The 18,750-nt window shown below is 38.1% G+C and overlaps 1 protein-coding gene across 5 annotated transcripts in view; it reads right to left on the bottom strand.

The window, feature by feature from the left end:
- OSBPL9 (oxysterol binding protein like 9) overlaps nt 1–18,750 on the bottom strand; it is a 165,181-nt gene that overhangs the window by 94,688 nt on the left and 51,743 nt on the right. For all 5 annotated transcript variants that reach the window (XM_059136137.1, XM_059136140.1, XM_059136136.1 and 2 more), the window contains exon 3: nt 18,357–18,435. In XM_059136137.1, coding sequence (XP_058992120.1) covers nt 18,357–18,435 — 79 coding nt within the window. The remainder of the gene's footprint in view (nt 1–18,356; nt 18,436–18,750) is intronic.

Genomic DNA, 18,750 nt, shown 5'->3' with positions numbered 1-18,750 from the left:
AGTAGTTCTCCAAGGAATTTTGCTCAGGCAGCGAGATCCCTAAAGCTACCTCCTTCTTTCCCTGTACTTAGCTATAAGCTGTTAATATACTATCGTCACTGTTCTTCAGGGAAGCATGTATTTCCAGACCAAGACTGAAGTATAATCTCAGACATAAACTCACATTCCACAGGCTTTAACTCCATCCTATAAAACACAATCTAGATATAGCAAAATGTCACTAATTCAGCTGTCCTTACAATTTATGACTTATATTTGTAATAATTTATAGCATGTCACTATGTTTAAACCAATTCACTAAGTACAAAGAGTAAATAACATTAAAAGAAATTCTTATGGGGGTGCCTGGATGGCTCAGTGGTTAAAGCCTCTGCTTTAAGCTCAGGTCATGATCCCGGGGTCCTGGGATCGAGCCCCGTCGGCTCTTCCTCCTCTTCTCTCTGCCTACCTCTCTGCCTACTTATGATCTCTGTCAAATAAATAAATTTAAAAAAAAAATTCTTATGATGACAAATCATTCAAAAAAAAAAAAAAAATCAGACAGTGTCAGCTTAGTTCTAGTATCTATACATAAAACTAAAAAGGGCATTTCTTTCCAAACAGCCTATACCTCAGATTTACTTTTCTCTGTCCACCATGAACCATCCTGTCCACATGACTAGAACTACACGTTGTGCTTATAGAATTACCTTGATTCATCTCATTTACATAAAAATGTAGATTCCTAGGGGCACCTGGGTGGCTCAGTGGATTAAGCCTCTGCCTTTGGCCCAGGTCATGATCTCAGGGTCCTGAGATGGAGCCCCATATCGGGCTCTCTGCTCAGCAGGGAGCCTACTTCTGCCTCTTTCTCTGCCTGCCTCTCTGCCTAGTTGTGATCTCTCTCTCTCTCTCTGTCAAATAAATAAAATCTTTAACAAAAAAAAAAGTAGATTCCTAAAAGGAAAGGACTCCATTTGATTTATATTCTTAAATTCTGCAAGATGGCTACAAACCCATAGACAGAAAAATGGTCAAGAGTCAATGCACATACTTCAAACAGTTATATTCTACTCATAGTCTTTCCATTACTCTGTGCAAATAAAAGTCAAGACACTGCTCTCCACTTATCTGAGAGATTGTTTTCAAGTCTAAATCACTGGTCTTGTGACTCTTTTTATTTTATTTATTTAAAAAAAGATTTTATTTACTTATTTGACAGAGAGACACAGCGAGAGAGGGAACACAAGCAGGAGGTGTGGAAGAAGGAGAAGCAGGCTTCGCACCAAGCAGGGAGCCGGAGGTGGGGCTCAATCCCAGGACTCGGATTATGACCTGAGCAGAAGGCAGATGCTTAACCAGTTGAGCCATCCAGGCACCCCCTGGGACTCCTTTTAAAGGAAGGTTGTTTTCTCAGGAATCTGAAACTCTGAAGCTTCCTTCAGTAGGATAATTCCACATATTTTTCCTTAACAATTACATTTACCTCTGCTATATTCCAAAATTATACTTTCATCCAACAACTGCATTTATGCGGATATATTCCAAAACTATACTTTCATCCAATAAAATACTTACTGAGTGCATACATGTCCACAGCAGGTAGACACTGGTGACAGAGCAGTAAAAAAGACACAGTCCTGGATACATCTGTCAGAAAGCTGGGTATAATTCTGAACTTCTTTTCCCTTATTCTCTTACATGCAGTTAGTCACCAAATTCTGTCATAGATCTTTTGTGTTTAACCCCTGTGTGGTCATTCTTACTGCCTTTACTCAAGCTCTCATCACCTTTCACAAAACCTCTGCAGTAAGCTCCAAACTGGGCTTCCTGCCTCTAATCTCCCTTCTCCTCAGAGCATTCCGCAAACAGCTCCCACTAATTCTTTGAAGCCACAAATGTGATAATGACATCTCCATGGCTAAAATAACCAATGCCTCTCCTTAATTTATAAAGAAGGTATTTTATTACTCTGGTACATGACACTTTTGAAAATTTAAAAAAAAAAAAAAAAGTTGTAAGTAAGCTCCATACCTAGCATGGAACCCAATGCAGGGCTTAAACTCAGGACCCTGAAATCAAGACCCAAGCTAAGATCAAGAGTTGGATGTTTAACCAAATGAGCCACACTAGCTCCCCTATATTTTTAAGTAATCTCTATGCCCCCACTGTGGGGCTTGAATCCACAAACCCGAGACTGAGCTGCACATTCCACTGACTGAGCCAGCCAGCCATTAAGCCTTTGATGATCTATTTTGTTCCAGACTGAACTCATATCTCTTCCCCTTACCTGCTATTTATTCTGAAACATGCTATACTCTTACATTTCTCAAACAAGTCATCCTTTTTCATACTTCCAAGTTTTGCACATAGTTTCCCCATACCCAGAATGTTTCTCCTTTCTCTGAAGTGTGGTAATTTTTTTAAATTTTTAATTTATATTTATATATTTATTTATATATATTTATATGCTTATATGTTTATATCTTTATTTGTATATTTATATATCTATTTATCTATCTATGTAGGCAGGCTTCCAGCCCTACCTATCCCTCTGTCTTTTTCATCCTTCAAAACCTGTAACAAAATCATCTCCTCTGTGATGCTTCCAAGATCTCTCTTCTACAATTCCTTAGTCTCTACTGCACTATAGTCTCTATTGTACTGTAATTATTGTTCTAAACTGTGTACCCCAGATAAATGATTTAGCATTCTATGTCTCAGTTTTCCTCATAACTGTCTCTTGGAGTTGTTAAAAAAAAAATTAAATAAAATGCATGCAAACCTTTGGTAAAGAACCTATACCCAACTGTTATCATCATTGCTTTTCTAATAAATATTCTCAGTAGGCATTCTTCTATAAAAAACTGAGAGCTCCCTAAATAGCAGGCAATCAGCTTTGCATCCTGGTTATCATGTTCAGTGTGTAGCATTTTCAAGAACCTAATTTCGGGGGCGCCTGGGTGGCTCGGTGGGTTAAGCCTCTGCCTTCGGCTCAGGTCATGATCCCAGGGTCCTGGGATTGAGCCCCCAATCGGGCTCTCTGCTCAGCAAGAAGCCTGCTTCCCCCCCAACCCTCCCACCCACCACCTGTCTCTTGGCCTACTTGTGATCTCTCTCTGTCAAAGAAATAAGTAAAATCTTTAAAAAAACAAACAACAACAACAAAAAAAAAACTAATTTCAGTTACCTGTAGCCAAAACCCTAGGCTAGAAAAAAGAGAAAAGAGGATTCCAGACACAGCAGCATGATTGATCATCAGCAAAATGAGGTAAAATTTTAAAAAATAATAGTAACAGCTACTAGTATTTGAGTCCTACTAATATTTGAGTCCTGCTACTTGCCAGATATCATGTTGAGTATTTATATGTATTTTCTCTGATCTTACAACAATGCCGAAGGTTAACACTGCCATCCTCATTTTGCTGGTGACCCCTGCTCCACATTTAGGCTTCCCAGGTAGACAAGACTTCCTCTGCAAAGGAGGAATAAATATGACAAGTATGTTGGCTTGTTTTCCTCAATAACTGGGTTTTACTGATAATTCAGTTGACATATTAAGAGAACTCTGAAGTCAGTACAAGAATAAAACTAAATACAGTACAGGTGAATATTTGACTTTCTGCCTTTTATATCCTTACACGGAATATTCCTAGTCCTTTCTCTGGTCAATCTTCCAAGCCTCCCTCATCCTTGGTAACAGATTACTCCTTTCATGTTATGACTCCCACCAGTGTCTTCTGACCAATGTCTCTGTTCCCTTGCCTTCGGTGGGCTCCTTCCTAGTGACAACTATCAACTTGGATGTATAGTACACACGGGAGAAACTCCTGACAACCAAACCACCTGAAAGCATGAAAACACTAAGTAGTATCAGAGTTAGGAAGTGTGCTGTTCTGTGTAGAGGAAAACAGCATTGAATCTAGAGCCACAAAGAGACTAAGGCAGGGTGAAAAGAGAAGCCAGTGTGGGGAAGGGTAATAGAAAGGAGAGGCGTGAACAAACAGAACTGTGTAATGAAAATAGCATGTATTGGACTCTAGACTTGGCCACTTCTCATAGATGTTACCTTGGACAAAAACTCCTCCAAGCCTCAGTTTCCTAATCTACAAAATGATAATAAAAGAATCTCATAAGCATGTGTAGGGTATATCGGAGGATTACCACGCCAAGCACAACATTATCTGCATTCTTGGAGAAGTATTTGTTCCTCTCTTTCTTTTATTCATCTAAGGGTCAATTCTGGAATATATCACCCTTTACCAGAAAAGATATCCAATCATCCTCCCCAAGATGAAAAAAAAAAAAAAAAGCCCACTGACATTCAACACCACTTGACTTAAGTCACCTATATGCATGGGCTAGCTCCATTCTCTTTTACATGATACTCTGATTCCTTCTACCAGACAATCACCCAAAACAGATGTCTTCATTAAGGCCAACAACCCAGCAAAGATGCAGCTTTTCTTTTTCCTTTCCTTTCCCTTTTCCTTTTTCCTTTCCTTTCCTCTTTTTTTCTTTCTTTGGTGCAAAAGAAATGATTTTATTAAAGCACAAGGACAGAATCCGTTGGCAGAAAAAGCTTACAGTTTTCTGAATTCTAATTATTTTTTCTGGGGTATTAATCAAACTATCTTAGGTCCTCAAATTTAGTATTGAGAAAATGCAATGATAAACACAACTTCAGTTTATATGCTGGACTAATGTTACATGTGGAGTACACTGATGGAAGCCTCACAATCATGAGAATCAATATTCATAAACTTCATGTGGAGTTAATGTAGGAGGCTAAAAAGACAAAGGACTGTAGCAGAGTATTTTCTTAGAATTCATCAGGTATTTAGTTGCCTAAAAATAAAACAAGGATGAGTGCAGTCCAGGCTACCATAAGAAAAAGCTTTTACTCAGGGATAAATAAGCTGGAGTCAGAGTACTACCTGAAATGGTACAATTAGAAAACCTCTGGAATAATGATTTTCAAAACATGAGATACTTGAGGATAAGCATTTTGCTTTGTTCACTACTTTATACTCAGAAACTAGCCTAGTGCCTAGTATACAATAAACACTCAAATATTTGTTGGCCATAAAAATGAATGACTAAATGGATGGAGGGAAGGAATAAATCTGAACACTGGTATTTTTTCAAAGTGCCTATGAGCTGCCCCATGCAGAGCTCTAGGCCCTCCAACCCTCTGACTTCAACCAGATGAATTATACTTTTTCTACCTCACACTTGGTTTCTAAAAAAGATTGCATTTGTTAAAAATGCCTTCATTCCAAGTTTGAAAACCATCGAAAATCTGTCAGTATCACTCCCTTCCTTGAACCATTACACTTACAAGTGTGTATCACTTAATACTTAATTGTCCCTCAAATTACTGTTGAGTTCCCAAAAGTTTCCTGAGGTATGATATTACATTTTTATGTAAGCAGTACTTGCTTATTCAACTTTCACATACCCTACACTTTCTTGTACACTGACTCCTCGGAGGAACATCTGTATTTTTTTAATATCAAGCAACAAATGGACATTTTGTACCACTACACTGAGCTAAGTCTGCCATGCAACAATTTAATACTTGCAGCATCACCATCTCCATTTGAAAACAGCACTCATGCAACCACTTCAATATATTTTGCATTCTATTCCATCATTTTTTTAATTAATAGAAAAATTAAAAGTGTCAATAGGAATGACAGTAAGTGTAAATTTTATAAGCATAATGTAATTGAGAAATCATTATGCATGCTGCAAACAGTAAATTTGTATTATTAATGGAACACTCCTTAGACTTTGGCACATAAGACTTTGGTCCACTGCCTATATGGCTATTTTTGAAGGAAAGGAATTAAAATGTATGAATACCTCTTATGAATAAATATTGTATAAGGGGGAAGGTATAATTAAGGACTTTGCAGTATGAAGCAGGAATACATCCCCCTCACATTCTACAAGTCTTTGTTCAACTCACAGAGCCTACTTTCATGCATATTTTCAAATACACATTATATAATATACTAATCATTTCCTTTGTATGTCTTCATTTACTCTCCACACTAACACCTACCAAGCCGTGTTCCAAACTGGGTAAAAAACTCATGGGAATGCAAGCTGGTGCAGCCACTCTGGAAAACAGTATGGAGTTTCCTCAGAAAGTTGGAAATAGAGCTAACCTATGACCCAGCAATCACACTACTGGGTCTACCCTGAAGTTACAAATGTAGTGATCTGAAGGGGCACGTTCACCCAAATGTTTATAGCAGTAATGTACACAACAGCCAAACTATGGAAAGAACCTAGATGTCCATCAACAGATGAATGGATAAAGAAGATGTGGTGTGTGTATATATACACAATGGAATACTATGCAGCCATCAAAAAACCCAAAATCTTGCCATTTGCAACAATGTGGATGGAACTTATTATGCTAAGCAAAATAAGTCGATCAGAGAAAGACAATTATCATATGATCTCTCTGATATGAGGAATTTGAGAGGCAGGGTGTGGGGTCGTTGAGGGTAGGCAGGGAAAAAATGAAACAAGATGGGACTGGGGAGGGAGACAAACCATGAGAGAGACTCTTAATCTCAGGAAACAAACTGAGGGTTGCCCAGGGTTGGGGCTAGTGATAGGGTTGCTGGGTTATGGACACTGGGGAGGGTATGTGCTATGGTGAGTGCTATGAAATGTGTAAGCCTGATGATTCATAGACCTGTACCCCTGAGGCAAATAACACATTATTTATATGTTAATTTTAAAAAGTTAAAAACTAAAAAATTAAAATTAAAAAAAAAAACCAAACTGGGTAAAAAGTTTATTTAATGGGGTGGCTGGGTGGCTCAGTCATAAGGCATCTGCCTTCAGTTTGGGTCATAATACCGGTGTCCTGGGATTGAGTCCAGCATCAGGCTCCCTGCTCAGTGGGAAGCCTGCTTCTCCCTCTCTCACTCCCCCTGCTCCTGTTCCTTCTCTCACTGTGTCTCTGTCAAATAAATAAATAAAATCTTAAAAAAAATAATTTAATGTATATTAGCAATTTCTCAGATGGTAGGGTTAATGCATGAGTCTAAGACTACTTCCCATTCCCTTTCATCAAAGAAGGATGTGCTAGCAACAACAACCAAGTGGACAAAAGAATGAACAAGTTACCAAACAAGAAATAAACACATTAAAACATATTTTTGAGGGGCGCCTGGGTGGCTCAGTGGGTTAAAGCCTCTGCCTTCGGCTCGCGTCATAATCCCAGGGTCCTAGGATCAAGCCCCACGTCAGGCTCTCTGCTCATTGGGGAGCCTGTTTCCTCCTCTCTCTCTCTCTCTCTCTCTCTCTGCCTGCCTTTCAGCCTACTTGTGATCTCTGTCAAATGAATAAATAAAAAAATGAAAAAACAAAAAACCCTGTATTTTTGAGGAGAGGCACTGGCTGACATTCTCTTAAAATGATAACATTAAGTACTGATGCAAGGTGTGATGAAGCAGAGGGAGTATAAACACAATCTCTCTTGAAAGCAATTACAGAGAACTGTTTCAGAAACATTAAAAATATGTATGTCTTTTGTTCTGATAAATTCTCTCAGAATTTACCTATCCTAAGGTAAACAGAGACTTTATTAAAAGACTTATGTGCAAGGATGTTCAACACAGCATTCTTCAAAATAGAGAGGGTGCCTGGGTGACTCAATCGGTTAAGGGTCCGACTCTTGGTTCTGCCTCAGGTCATGAACTCAGGGTAATGAGATCTCACAGCAGGGCTCCCTGCTTTTGGGGGAACCTGCTTCTCTACCTCTCCAACTCGTCTCCCTCCACCCCTCAACCCCACTCACCAGGCATGCTCTCTAAAATATGTAAGTAAATCTTTTTTAAAAAATTAAAAACCTGAAAATTTTATACAGGATAACTCAATTTTATTACACACACACAAATTAAAGGATCAGAAGGAAATCCACAAGCATGTTATGAATAATTATCTCTGGATGATAGGATTATGGTGATTATTAGTATCATCTTTATACTACTCTATATTTTCCCAAGTTTCTATAGTGAGCAGGTAATTTACTACTTAAAAATTATGGAAAAGGGAATGATGGGATAAAAATGTAACTTACTAATAAAAAGTCAAATATCTACTCTAAGCCTAGCTACTCAGTAAGCCCAACAGTCTGTAACTGGCTAAAATTGGAAAAATAATTTCAAATATTCAGTGAGGATCTTAAACAGAAAGCAAATTAAGAAGAGAAAAAGTATACCACAGATATCCAATCTTCATCCAACACAACAAACTGCCAACAAATGAATTCAGTGGCATTTCCCCCACTTTAAGGCCTACATCTAATTAAGAATTATAGTTGATTTACCTCCTTTACACAAGATCTTTTTAAATGGTTATCTGGTTTTGAGGAGGGGTTATCATGTAAAAATCAAAAATATGAAACTGCAGGGGGAGATTTTTCAAAAAATCATTAATAAGATAATGAATTTGTTTACTAATAATAAGGCTAGGATGATTATTTTAAAGCAAAAGACACTTAAGCCTACAACCACGGGTTTGTCTAATGATGTACTATCTATCTTTCTAAATGATTAATGTAAAAATGTACCATGTTGCACTGATTAATATTAATGCAGTCGGGACGATGTTGCCCTAATATACTTGATCAATAAAACTTTCCTGAAATAAACCCTTTCCTTTACCACTGGGCTGATTTGTAGTAATTCTGCATTTGAATAAATGAGAAAGCTCTAATGGATGGAGTTGAAAAGGTCAACTATCAGTCCAACCACAGATAACTTCTACTAACACACAATTCCTGAAGATTCTTCTAATTTAAAGATTTTTTTTAATGTTTAAAAATACTGTATTTTGTCTTATGCAACTTGTGTTGTTTTAAAAGTATATCCAAGTAAATTTGCAAACAAATTTCATACTTGAAATCATTTTGGAGAATATACTGCCTAAATGACATCTTCATTTAGGAACTAAAACATCTAATTTCCATCTTTAAAAAATTTAGATTTATCACACACCAGGTTTGCTTAACCCAAGACACCCCCTCTAAGTAGGTTAGGGCATACATAGTAAGATAATCTAAGATCAAGACCAGGTCACTCATTTCACTCATATATAATTTGAAGATATTCCATCTAACGTCTAAGGGTATTAGGAGAGGAAATTGGAATAACATGTGAAACCACTGGATCCAGACCAATGGCTCTCAAACTTCATAGTACATCAAAATCACTAGAGGGCCCATTCCCAGAGTTTCTGATTTTGCAAGTCTGGAGCCAGACCAGAGAGATTCCCTTTTTCTAACAAGTTCCCAGGTGATGCTGATCCTGCTGGTCCAATAGCACACTTCAAGAACTACTGATCTAAGGGCGCCTGGGTGGCTCAGTGGGTTAAAGCCTCTGCCTTCGGCTCAGGTCATGATCCCAGGGTCCTGGGATCGAGCCTTGCATCGGGCTCTCTGCTCAGCAGGGAGCCTGCTTCCTCCTCTCTCTCTGCCTGCCTCTCTGCCTGCTTGTGATCTCTCTCTGTCAAATAAATAAAATCTTAAAAAAAAAAAAAAAAAAAAAGAACTACTGATCTAGACAGACCTGAGCACTAATCCACCAATCCTGACACTTAATTTCTCTAAACCTGTTTCTCTAACTCTAAAACTACCCTTATTGTTGAGGAGTTGAACTATGGAAGGAATGTACAGTGCCTATTGAACATTGTGCCTGGTTCTTAACAGGTATTTGGTAATAGTAATGGTGATTGTTGTTACTACCTTCACTACAAAGTAATGGAACATGCAGAACACTAATACCACAAAAAAAAAATTTTTTTTAATTGCATTAAACTGCATTGTAATTTAAAGTTCCTTATGTTTTACATTAATTCCTTTTCTGATAAAATTATAAAAGTTAGGGCGCCTGGGTGGCTCAGTGGGTTGAGCCGCTGCCTTTGGCTCGGGTCATGATCTCAGGGTCCTGGGATCGAGTCCCGCGTCGGGCTCTCTGCTCAGCGGGGAGCCTGCTTCCTCCTCTCTCTCTCTGCCTGCCTCTCTGCCTACTTGTGATCTCTCTGTGTCAAACGAATAAATAAATAAATCTTTAAAAAAAAAATTATAAAAGTTAATTATAAACTAGTTAACAAATTTCTACAATAACTATTTTGTAGCACTTAGGAGAATGGCCCTAAAGCACAACTGTTTGTGTTCAAATACCAGTTCTGCCTTGCAAAATCTGTCTATTGACAGTTTCCTTATCTGTAAAATAAGAATAGTAATAGTACCTACATCATAAGATCATGAGAACAGAGTTAACACAAGTAAAACTCTGTATAGTGTTGGCATAAAAAAAAAAATCCAATAAATGCAGCTATCATTATCATTCCAATACACTATAAGTAACACTGTAAATCCTTATATATAAAGCATTAAATAGACACAATTTTATTTGAAGGTAAAATTCAAATGACTGGGTATTTTTCTAATTATTAGTGTGAACTAATAGTCTTAGTGTGAACTACCTAGTCTTCTATTATTGGATTAAGCCATATGAACTGCTGACAGGCAACTGTAAATACAGTATTTGCACAGGTTGAAACTAATAGCTTTCATCCCAATCTCTCCGAACATTCCTTTGAGCCTGTTGATGGTTCCTCTCTAATGTGCTCCCAGATTTGATCTTAGCTCTCTTCTGATTCAGATCTCCCAGAAAGGTCATACCCACTATTCTACAGAGACTGAAAATATAGAGAGGTTTTATCTAGCCCACAGATGCATTTCATTCGCTTACACAGTTTGTTGCTGTTATTGTTTAATTTAGAGATTTAACATACACATACTCAAATCACACACACACAGAAAATGTCTGATTTTCTGGCTTCTACTGAAAAACCTGATAATCTGCTAACACTGGACAAGCATTACCAAAAGCCTACAACTGTCTGGAACTAAGCAGCAACTAACCCTTCAAACACGGCATGAGCTTTCCAAATTGCTAAAATCTTCATCTAGTTTTACCCCTCACTCATTTACTTATCTGCCTAGCTCTTAGGCATTCAATTTCTCAACTGCTAGTTCTACTTACTGGTAGCCACAGATCTCCATCTTCAGTGCAAATTTAAATCCAATTGCCATCACCATCTATAGCTAGATGTGTCCCACAGACATAGGAGATCCCTCACCAACCGTTCCTGTTTCCCTAGCTCCTCAACTTCAGATATTGACAACATCCAAACAGCAAGCCAAGCCAGGAACACTACCTTTATGACCCCCATTCTCTCACCTCCCATTTCCCAGCAGTCACTAGTTTCTACAGATCTCAAGTCTAAAATCTCAAGTCTATGTCTTCTTCTCCTTCCCCATTACTACAGCTTTAACCCATTCAGGGCCTTACCAAACAATCACAACTATTTATCTAAAGCCCATGTTTTTACTCTTTCTCTTCTCTGCTTAAAACTCTGCTTTGCTGGCTCTTCACTGACCTCAGGATAAAAATGTAACTTCTTTGTATTAGATGTACACCTCTGTCTCATCTCATCATTCTAGCAGTACCAAACATTTGTAGTTCTCTGAACACACTGGCAGCAACATATTTCCATGCCTTTGCACATGCTACAACATCTCTCGGCCTAACAAACTTCTTCAATCTTTAGAAGTCTGCTACAGAGAAGAGCTAAAGAGGAAGAGGAGGGAGAAAGAACCCGGTGATAGGAATCTTTTTATTTTTACATTATATGCTGCTGCTGCACATCTTGACATTTTTACAGTTACTGTTACTTTTATTTTTTTATTTTATTATTATTTTTTGAAGATTTTATTTATTCATTTGAGAGACACACACACAACGAGTGAGGGAACACAAGCAGGGGAAGTGGGAGAGGAGAAGCAGGCTTCCCGCCAAGCAGGGAGCCCAATGGAGGGCTCGATCCCAGAATCCTGGGATCATGACTAGAGCTGAAGGCAGATGCCTAATGACCAAGCCACCCTAGGCATCCCATATAGTTACTGTGATTTTTAATTTTGATTATAATCACCTGGTAACAAAAAATGCTACTCCTCTGTAAAACACAGAGTAACTGTCTTTTTTGCCTCCTCATTATTTCAGTGTCTTACACATATTTCCACTGTGAGAGCACCTTTCATATTTCAGTCCAATTACTTCTTTACAAGCTCCCTGTCATCATGGCCTAAATCGTATATACCAGTATACTCTCAGTTCTGAGAATGGGGAATTACACATACTATATACACAATTATGTTTGAGCTCAATAGCCAGTCTAATACCAAAACTGCTTTCCATTTACTGTCTAATAAAGAATCTACATGCAAATAACTTTAGCTGACAGATAAGAAAGGGAATGATTTTTTCTGCCCTGTTCAAGAAAAAAGAGGCAGTTCATAAAGATAAATTAGCAAATATTTTTCATCTCTGAAAGGACAGAGTGAAGTTGTAGTTTTCAAACCTGTTTAAAGCTCTAACATGCTAGATTGTAATTTCAGTGATTACTTATATATTTTTTTTTCTCAAATCTGAAGTTAAATTAAATTGACTTTGTTTTGGGGTGCCTGGGTGGCTCAGTCATTAAGCATCTGCCCTAAGCTAAGGTCACAATCCCAGAGTCCTGGGATCGAGCCCCACATCAGGCTCCTTGCAGAGGGGAAGCCTGTTTCTTCCTCTGCCTCTGCCTGCTACTCACCCTGCTCGTGCTCTCTCTCTTGCTAGCTCTCTCACTGTGTCAAATAAATAGAATCTTTTTTAAAAAATTAACTTTGTTTTGATAATTTTATGGCATCTCTTTAAAACTGAAGATATTTTGAAATACCAAGTTACCAGAATTAATCATTGCAATGATAAATAATCTGTTGTTTCAGGAAGGTTTGTTTTTTTTTTCCTGGTACCAATCCTCTTTATTATAAACAAATGATGTTTCACCATACAGGATATGGAAGGTAGCTAGAAATTTAAACCACAATGGAAATGAAGGTGATAGGTAACAACCTACCTACATATATTTTCATACACTTGGCCTTCTTTCTTGTTGCTATGAATGAACTGTCTGTGTTCTTAACAAAAGGCAATGCCTCCTCCACCTGTGTATTAGATACCATTCTCTCTAGCCTTCTCAAAAACAGTCATCCAGCAATTCTCCCCCTACTCTGTTGCATCAATTTTCCCGTTTTTACTGAAACACTGCCAGTACCACAAAAACATGCTCTTATTTCCCTTATCACATGAAAAAATTTGTTCTCACTCCCCTCTCCAGCTACTACCATATTCTCGCCTTCCCTTTACAGCAGAAGTTGAAAGCACTGTTTATTTCTATCTTAAAATTGTTCTTCTCGATATCCAAATGGCCAACAGACACATGAAAAAGTGTTGCACATCACATGGCATGAAGGATATACAAATCTAAAACCACAGTGAGATAGCACCTCACACCACTCAGAATGGCTAAAATTAGTAAGTTAGGAAACGGCCGAGTGTTGGCGAGGATGTGGAAAAAGGGGAACCCTCCTATACTCTTGGTGGGAATGCAAGCTGGTGCAGCCACTCTGGAAAACAGTATTGAGGTTCCTCAAAAAGTTGAAAATAGAGCTACTCTATGACCCAGCAATGGCACTACTGGGTATTTACCCCAAAGATACAAATGTAGTGATCCGAAGGGGTATGTGCACCCCAATGTTTATAGCAGCAATGTCCACAATAGCCAAACTATGGAAAAGAACCTAGATGTCCACCAACAGATGAATGGATAAAGATGATGTGGTATATATATGCAATGGAGTATTATGCAGCCATCAAAAAAAACCAAAAACAAAATCTTACCATTTGCAATGATGTGGAGGAACTAGAGAGTATTATGCTAAGGGAAATAAGTCAATCAAAGAGAAAGACAATTATCATCTGATCTCACTGGCAATGAGGAATTTGAGAAACAAGACTGAGGATCATGGGGGAAGGGAGGGAAAAATGAAACAAGATGAAACCAGAGAAGAAGACAAACCATAAGAGACTCTTAATCTCAGGAAACAAACTGAGGGTTGCTGGACTGGAAGGAGTCAGGGGGATGGGGTGGCTGGGTGATGGACTTTGGGGAGGGTATGTGCTATGGTGAGCACTATGAACTCTCTAAGACTGATGAATCACAGTCGTGTACCCCTGAAACAATTATGTATTAAGAAAAAAGAAAAAAGAAAAAAAAATTGTTCTTCTTGGGATACGTGGGTGGCTCAGCCAGTTGGGCAGTCAACTCTGGGTTTTGGCTCAGGTCATGATCTCACAATCAGGGGATTAAGCTCCATGTCGGGCTCTTCACTCAGCATGGAGTCGGCTTTAGATTCTCTCTTCCTCTCTCTTTCCCTCCAGCTTGCATGCACTCTCTCTCTCAAATAAATAAATAAAATCTTTAAGAAAAAAAAAAAAGAAGTTGTTCTCAAGGTTATCAGTGGACTCCGAATTGTTAAATCCTCTGATCCCTTCTCATCCCTCAACTTAGTTGATCTATCAAGGAGCATATGACACAGCTGATCATGCTTCTCCCTTTTTAGAAATACTCTCTTGGCTTCCAGGCTATTGCATCCGCCTAAGTTTCCCCCTCCTTTTTCATTGCTTCTTTTCAATCTTCTCTGCTAGTTTTACCTCAGCTCCGTTCTATTTACATAGATGCTGGAATGCTTCAGGGCTCAAGACCTAGACCCCTCTTATCTCTCTACACTTACTCCTAAATTCTTGTGGCTCTAAATACTATCTATATGCCAATGACTCCCAAATTTATTTCTTCAGCATGAACTTTTCCCCTAAATCTGACACTTCAACTGCCTATTTGACATCTGTCTGGATGTCCGACAGGCATCTAGAATTGTTCGTAAGCATGTCCAAGGCTAAGCTTCTGATGCCCACATCCCCTTCCCCAAACTAATTCCTCCAATAGTCTCCCCATCCCAGTTAATGGCAGCTCCACTCTTGTGGCAAGCCAAAAATCCTGGTGTCAACCTAGACTCCTTTCTTTCACATGCTATAGTTTGACCTTTGAAATACAGTATCATATGACACACTACTACTTAACAATATAAAAGAAACAAACTACCAATACATGTAACAACATGGATGACTACGAAAAACATTATGAGGAGCTAAAATAAAGCCAGACAAAAGAGAATACATAAGGTAGGACTCTATTTACATGAAACTCTCCAAAAGAAAAATCTGTAGTGATAGAAAGTAAATCAGTGGTTGCTTGAGGCCAGCAGCTGGGAGTAGATACTGGAAGAAAAAAGGAATCTTTCGGATGATATTAATGTTCAATTTCTTGATTGTGGTAGCAGTTATGACTAAATAAATTTCTCAATACTCACTGAACTTTACAATGTACACATTTTATGGTATATTAATTATACCTCAAAAAAGTCTATTTTAAACATACATGTGAAAATTTAACCATTTCTCACTGCCTCTCTATCCCAACTGCTACCCTGTGGGAACCACCATCACCTCTCTTCTGAATTACAATAGCCTAACTAGTTTCCCTGCTTCTGTCCCTGGCTCCTACATTTTATTCTAAACAGAGTGGCCAGAGTGATATCGTTAAAAAATCCCATCGTGTTACTCCTCTGCTCAAAACCCTCTAATGGCTTCTCTTTTCAGTAAAATTCAACATTCCTTTTTTTTTTTTTTTAAGATTTTATTTATTTATTTGACAGAGAAAGACAACAAGAAAGGGGACACAAGCAGGGGGGATGAGAGAGAAGCAGGCTTCCTGCTGAGCAGGGAGCCTGAGCCCCAGGACCCTGGGATTGTGACCAGAGCTGAAGGCAGACACTTAACAACTGAGCCACCCGGGCGCCCCAAAATTCAACATTCTTACCATGACAGATGAGGCCTCCCATGATCAACTTCTCTGTTACCTTGTATACTTCATTTCCCACTACCCGTCCCCATGATTATTTGCATTCCAACTAGAAATGGCCTCCCTACTGTTCTTCAAATGTGGCAGGCACACTCTTTTGCACTTACTATTTCCTCTGCCTAGTAATGATGTACCACCATCCCCAACAAAGCCTTAAAGCTTCTTCCTTCATTTCCTTCAGGTCTTTCACCACCATCCCAATGAGTCTTTCCCTGGCCACTCTCAAATTTCAAAACCTCCCTCTACCTATACACAATCTCACTTCATTTCATTTTCTTCTTTTCTGCTTTATTTTTTTCTCCCCAGGATTTAGCACTCCCTTATTCATATTTTACTAGCATACACACACATACACACAGTATAAGTAACTTTTTATTTCATTGGACTTTCTCCTCTACCAGATGGATGACCCAAAAGGATAAAGAATTTTATGTTTTGTTCAATACTGTATCCCCAGAACTTAAAATAATGCCTAAAATGGATGTTGAACAAATGAATGTATCTCAACAAATTCTAGCTTTCCCTTTAACAGTTGATAGTAAGTAGAATTTGCTTTAGAGATGTCAACTGATACTTTTATTTGCTTTAAAAAATTCCAGTAAATGAAATAAAAACTTCAACATATTTAAGCATATGCTAATATATATCCAGCCAAACTTGCTTTCAATTCTGGATTATTATTATTTTCAATTCTCATTATTGCCAAGAATATATAGAAAGAGGTCCTGGTGAGTTCTTTACAAAAGCCAGATAATGTCATGTTGTCCGAAGCTCCCCTTACTATAACAGTAGAAAATAATCAATCTGACAGTCTCAGAACTAAGAAATCATTTTAAAAATACATTTAAGTCTTATTTACACTTGTTATTTAAATCATTTCAGGAATTAAAGGAATTGTTTTATAAGCAAGTCACATAAATATTAGAATATTTAACATAAATAATCTAAATAAATCAGAAGGTACAGGTGTCCTTGCTCTAGAGGTCTGAGTCTCCTCTCTTTTAAACAGGCAAACAAGACAGCTTCCAAAAGTCCAAAGGAGTTATCTCCTTAATAACGGCAGAGGAGAGAATTCCATACTGCAGCCTTCACCTGCATCTAGGAGCTATTACCTGAAATGCATTTAAGTATTCAGCTTTAATCAAGTAAAGAGTTTCAGCATGGGGATGTTACCTGCTTTAGCTTATAAAAAGCATTATATAGTCAACCTAAAAATAAAGGCCCTGTGCTTTCATAATATTTAAAATGTTCTAAAATTTTAAATGCATGGAAAATTTCAAGAAAGCATCATTAGTTAAGCAGCTCTGAGTAAAGAGTATGACCAAACACCATGAATATTTTAAGAATGCTTTTCCTAAAAGCATCAGAGATACCACTATTGAGTTGTATTGGTTTGTCTCTATCATATATAAGCTGCATCTTTCATTTCTAAGAGTCAATTTCTTAAAAGTGAAGAACAATAACTTCAATATACTATAGCAATGGAAGGACAACAGCTGTCTCCACATCTTACATAATATACCTGATCACTGTTAGACCCCATAACCAAAACATTTTTAAACTACAAACTTACTTAATATTTATTTACAACGGTATACCTAGCATCTATCACAGTACATTGTCACTTGTAGTTCAGAGAAACTGCTAACATCTCCAAAGCTTCTAAGTTTCCTGGACGGCTTTAAATGTAAAATAGAGGTTACTCTGGATAAGCAAAATAACAAAAACATTAATAGCAAAGCTAATAAACACTTCTAATAGATGAGAGGTACATTAGGACAGCATCATTAAAATCGGCTTTTATGTGCTGCTTTAGAGTTTTCAAAGCAAGATGAAATGAGAATGATCATACAGTACCTTACCCTTTCTACCGGCGAACCATAGCATGCAATGTCGAAACATAGCAGTGGCAGATGGCATGGGTGTTATTAACTATAAAAAGGATAATAGCAGAGAAATGACGGCTGGCAGACAAGACACAGAAATACAGATGAAATGAATGCAAACTTGCGATTCTTGAAGCAAAGCAAAACCTTTAAAACCAAAGGCTGCCACTAGCTTCAATTTAATTTACATTTTGAGTTGCACACTGACAAACACTGCAACCTTCACAATCAGTCTTTAGACTCTTCATGCAGAGGCAGAACCACACTCCTCGATAAAAGATCAGCAACCTTCTGTAAACACAAGCCAGCAGCAGCAGCAGCCCATTACTCTCTCCCTTCACTGATTTTTATCCTTTAAATGTTTAATCTCCAATTGCAGTGTGATCCACAGTCGTCTCAAATAGATCTGTATCCACTGCAGATACAAATCCCTGCCTAACCTGCAGTACCACTTCATCCAGAACGTTCCCCGTGCACTCATTCATGCAGGATCAGTTGCAAAACCATTCAAGTCATCCAGCAAACACCCAAAAGAGGAAGTAAAGAAGCAGTTAGGGCTGTGAAGAGAAAGAATCTCTTCTTTTAGCTCACCCTGGAAATGGAAGGTTTTCTGATCAACAGTTATTGTGAAGGTGCTGTCGTCCTCATCGTCTATACCAATCACAGCTCCCTGTGAAACAAAGAGCAAAATCCCAATAAGGCAAACAATGACATCAGCAATATTCACTACAGCTACAGCCCTGGAATGCTCAATGCACGGAGGACACTGGCAGTAGGCTAGACACAGAAAGGGGGAATCATTTGCTTAGCGAGGAAGAATTAACAACTCCCCAAAAGATGGGGGAGGAGGAGACTGTATTTATTTATAAGTTGTTTGTTTCAAGAAGGTGGACAGGGTAAGTTTCAAATTTTTAAATATTTGTATTCAATTACAAACAGCCCATTAAGACACAGGAATTAGAAGACTGGAAGCTATGCAACACAG

Source organism: Mustela lutreola, chromosome 10 (assembly GCF_030435805.1).
Source record: "Mustela lutreola isolate mMusLut2 chromosome 10, mMusLut2.pri, whole genome shotgun sequence".
In the NCBI taxonomy this organism is placed as follows: Eukaryota; Metazoa; Chordata; class Mammalia; order Carnivora; family Mustelidae; genus Mustela; species Mustela lutreola.
The sequence above is the reverse complement of the archived record's forward strand: the minus strand, read 5'-3'. Positions and strand labels throughout refer to the sequence as shown.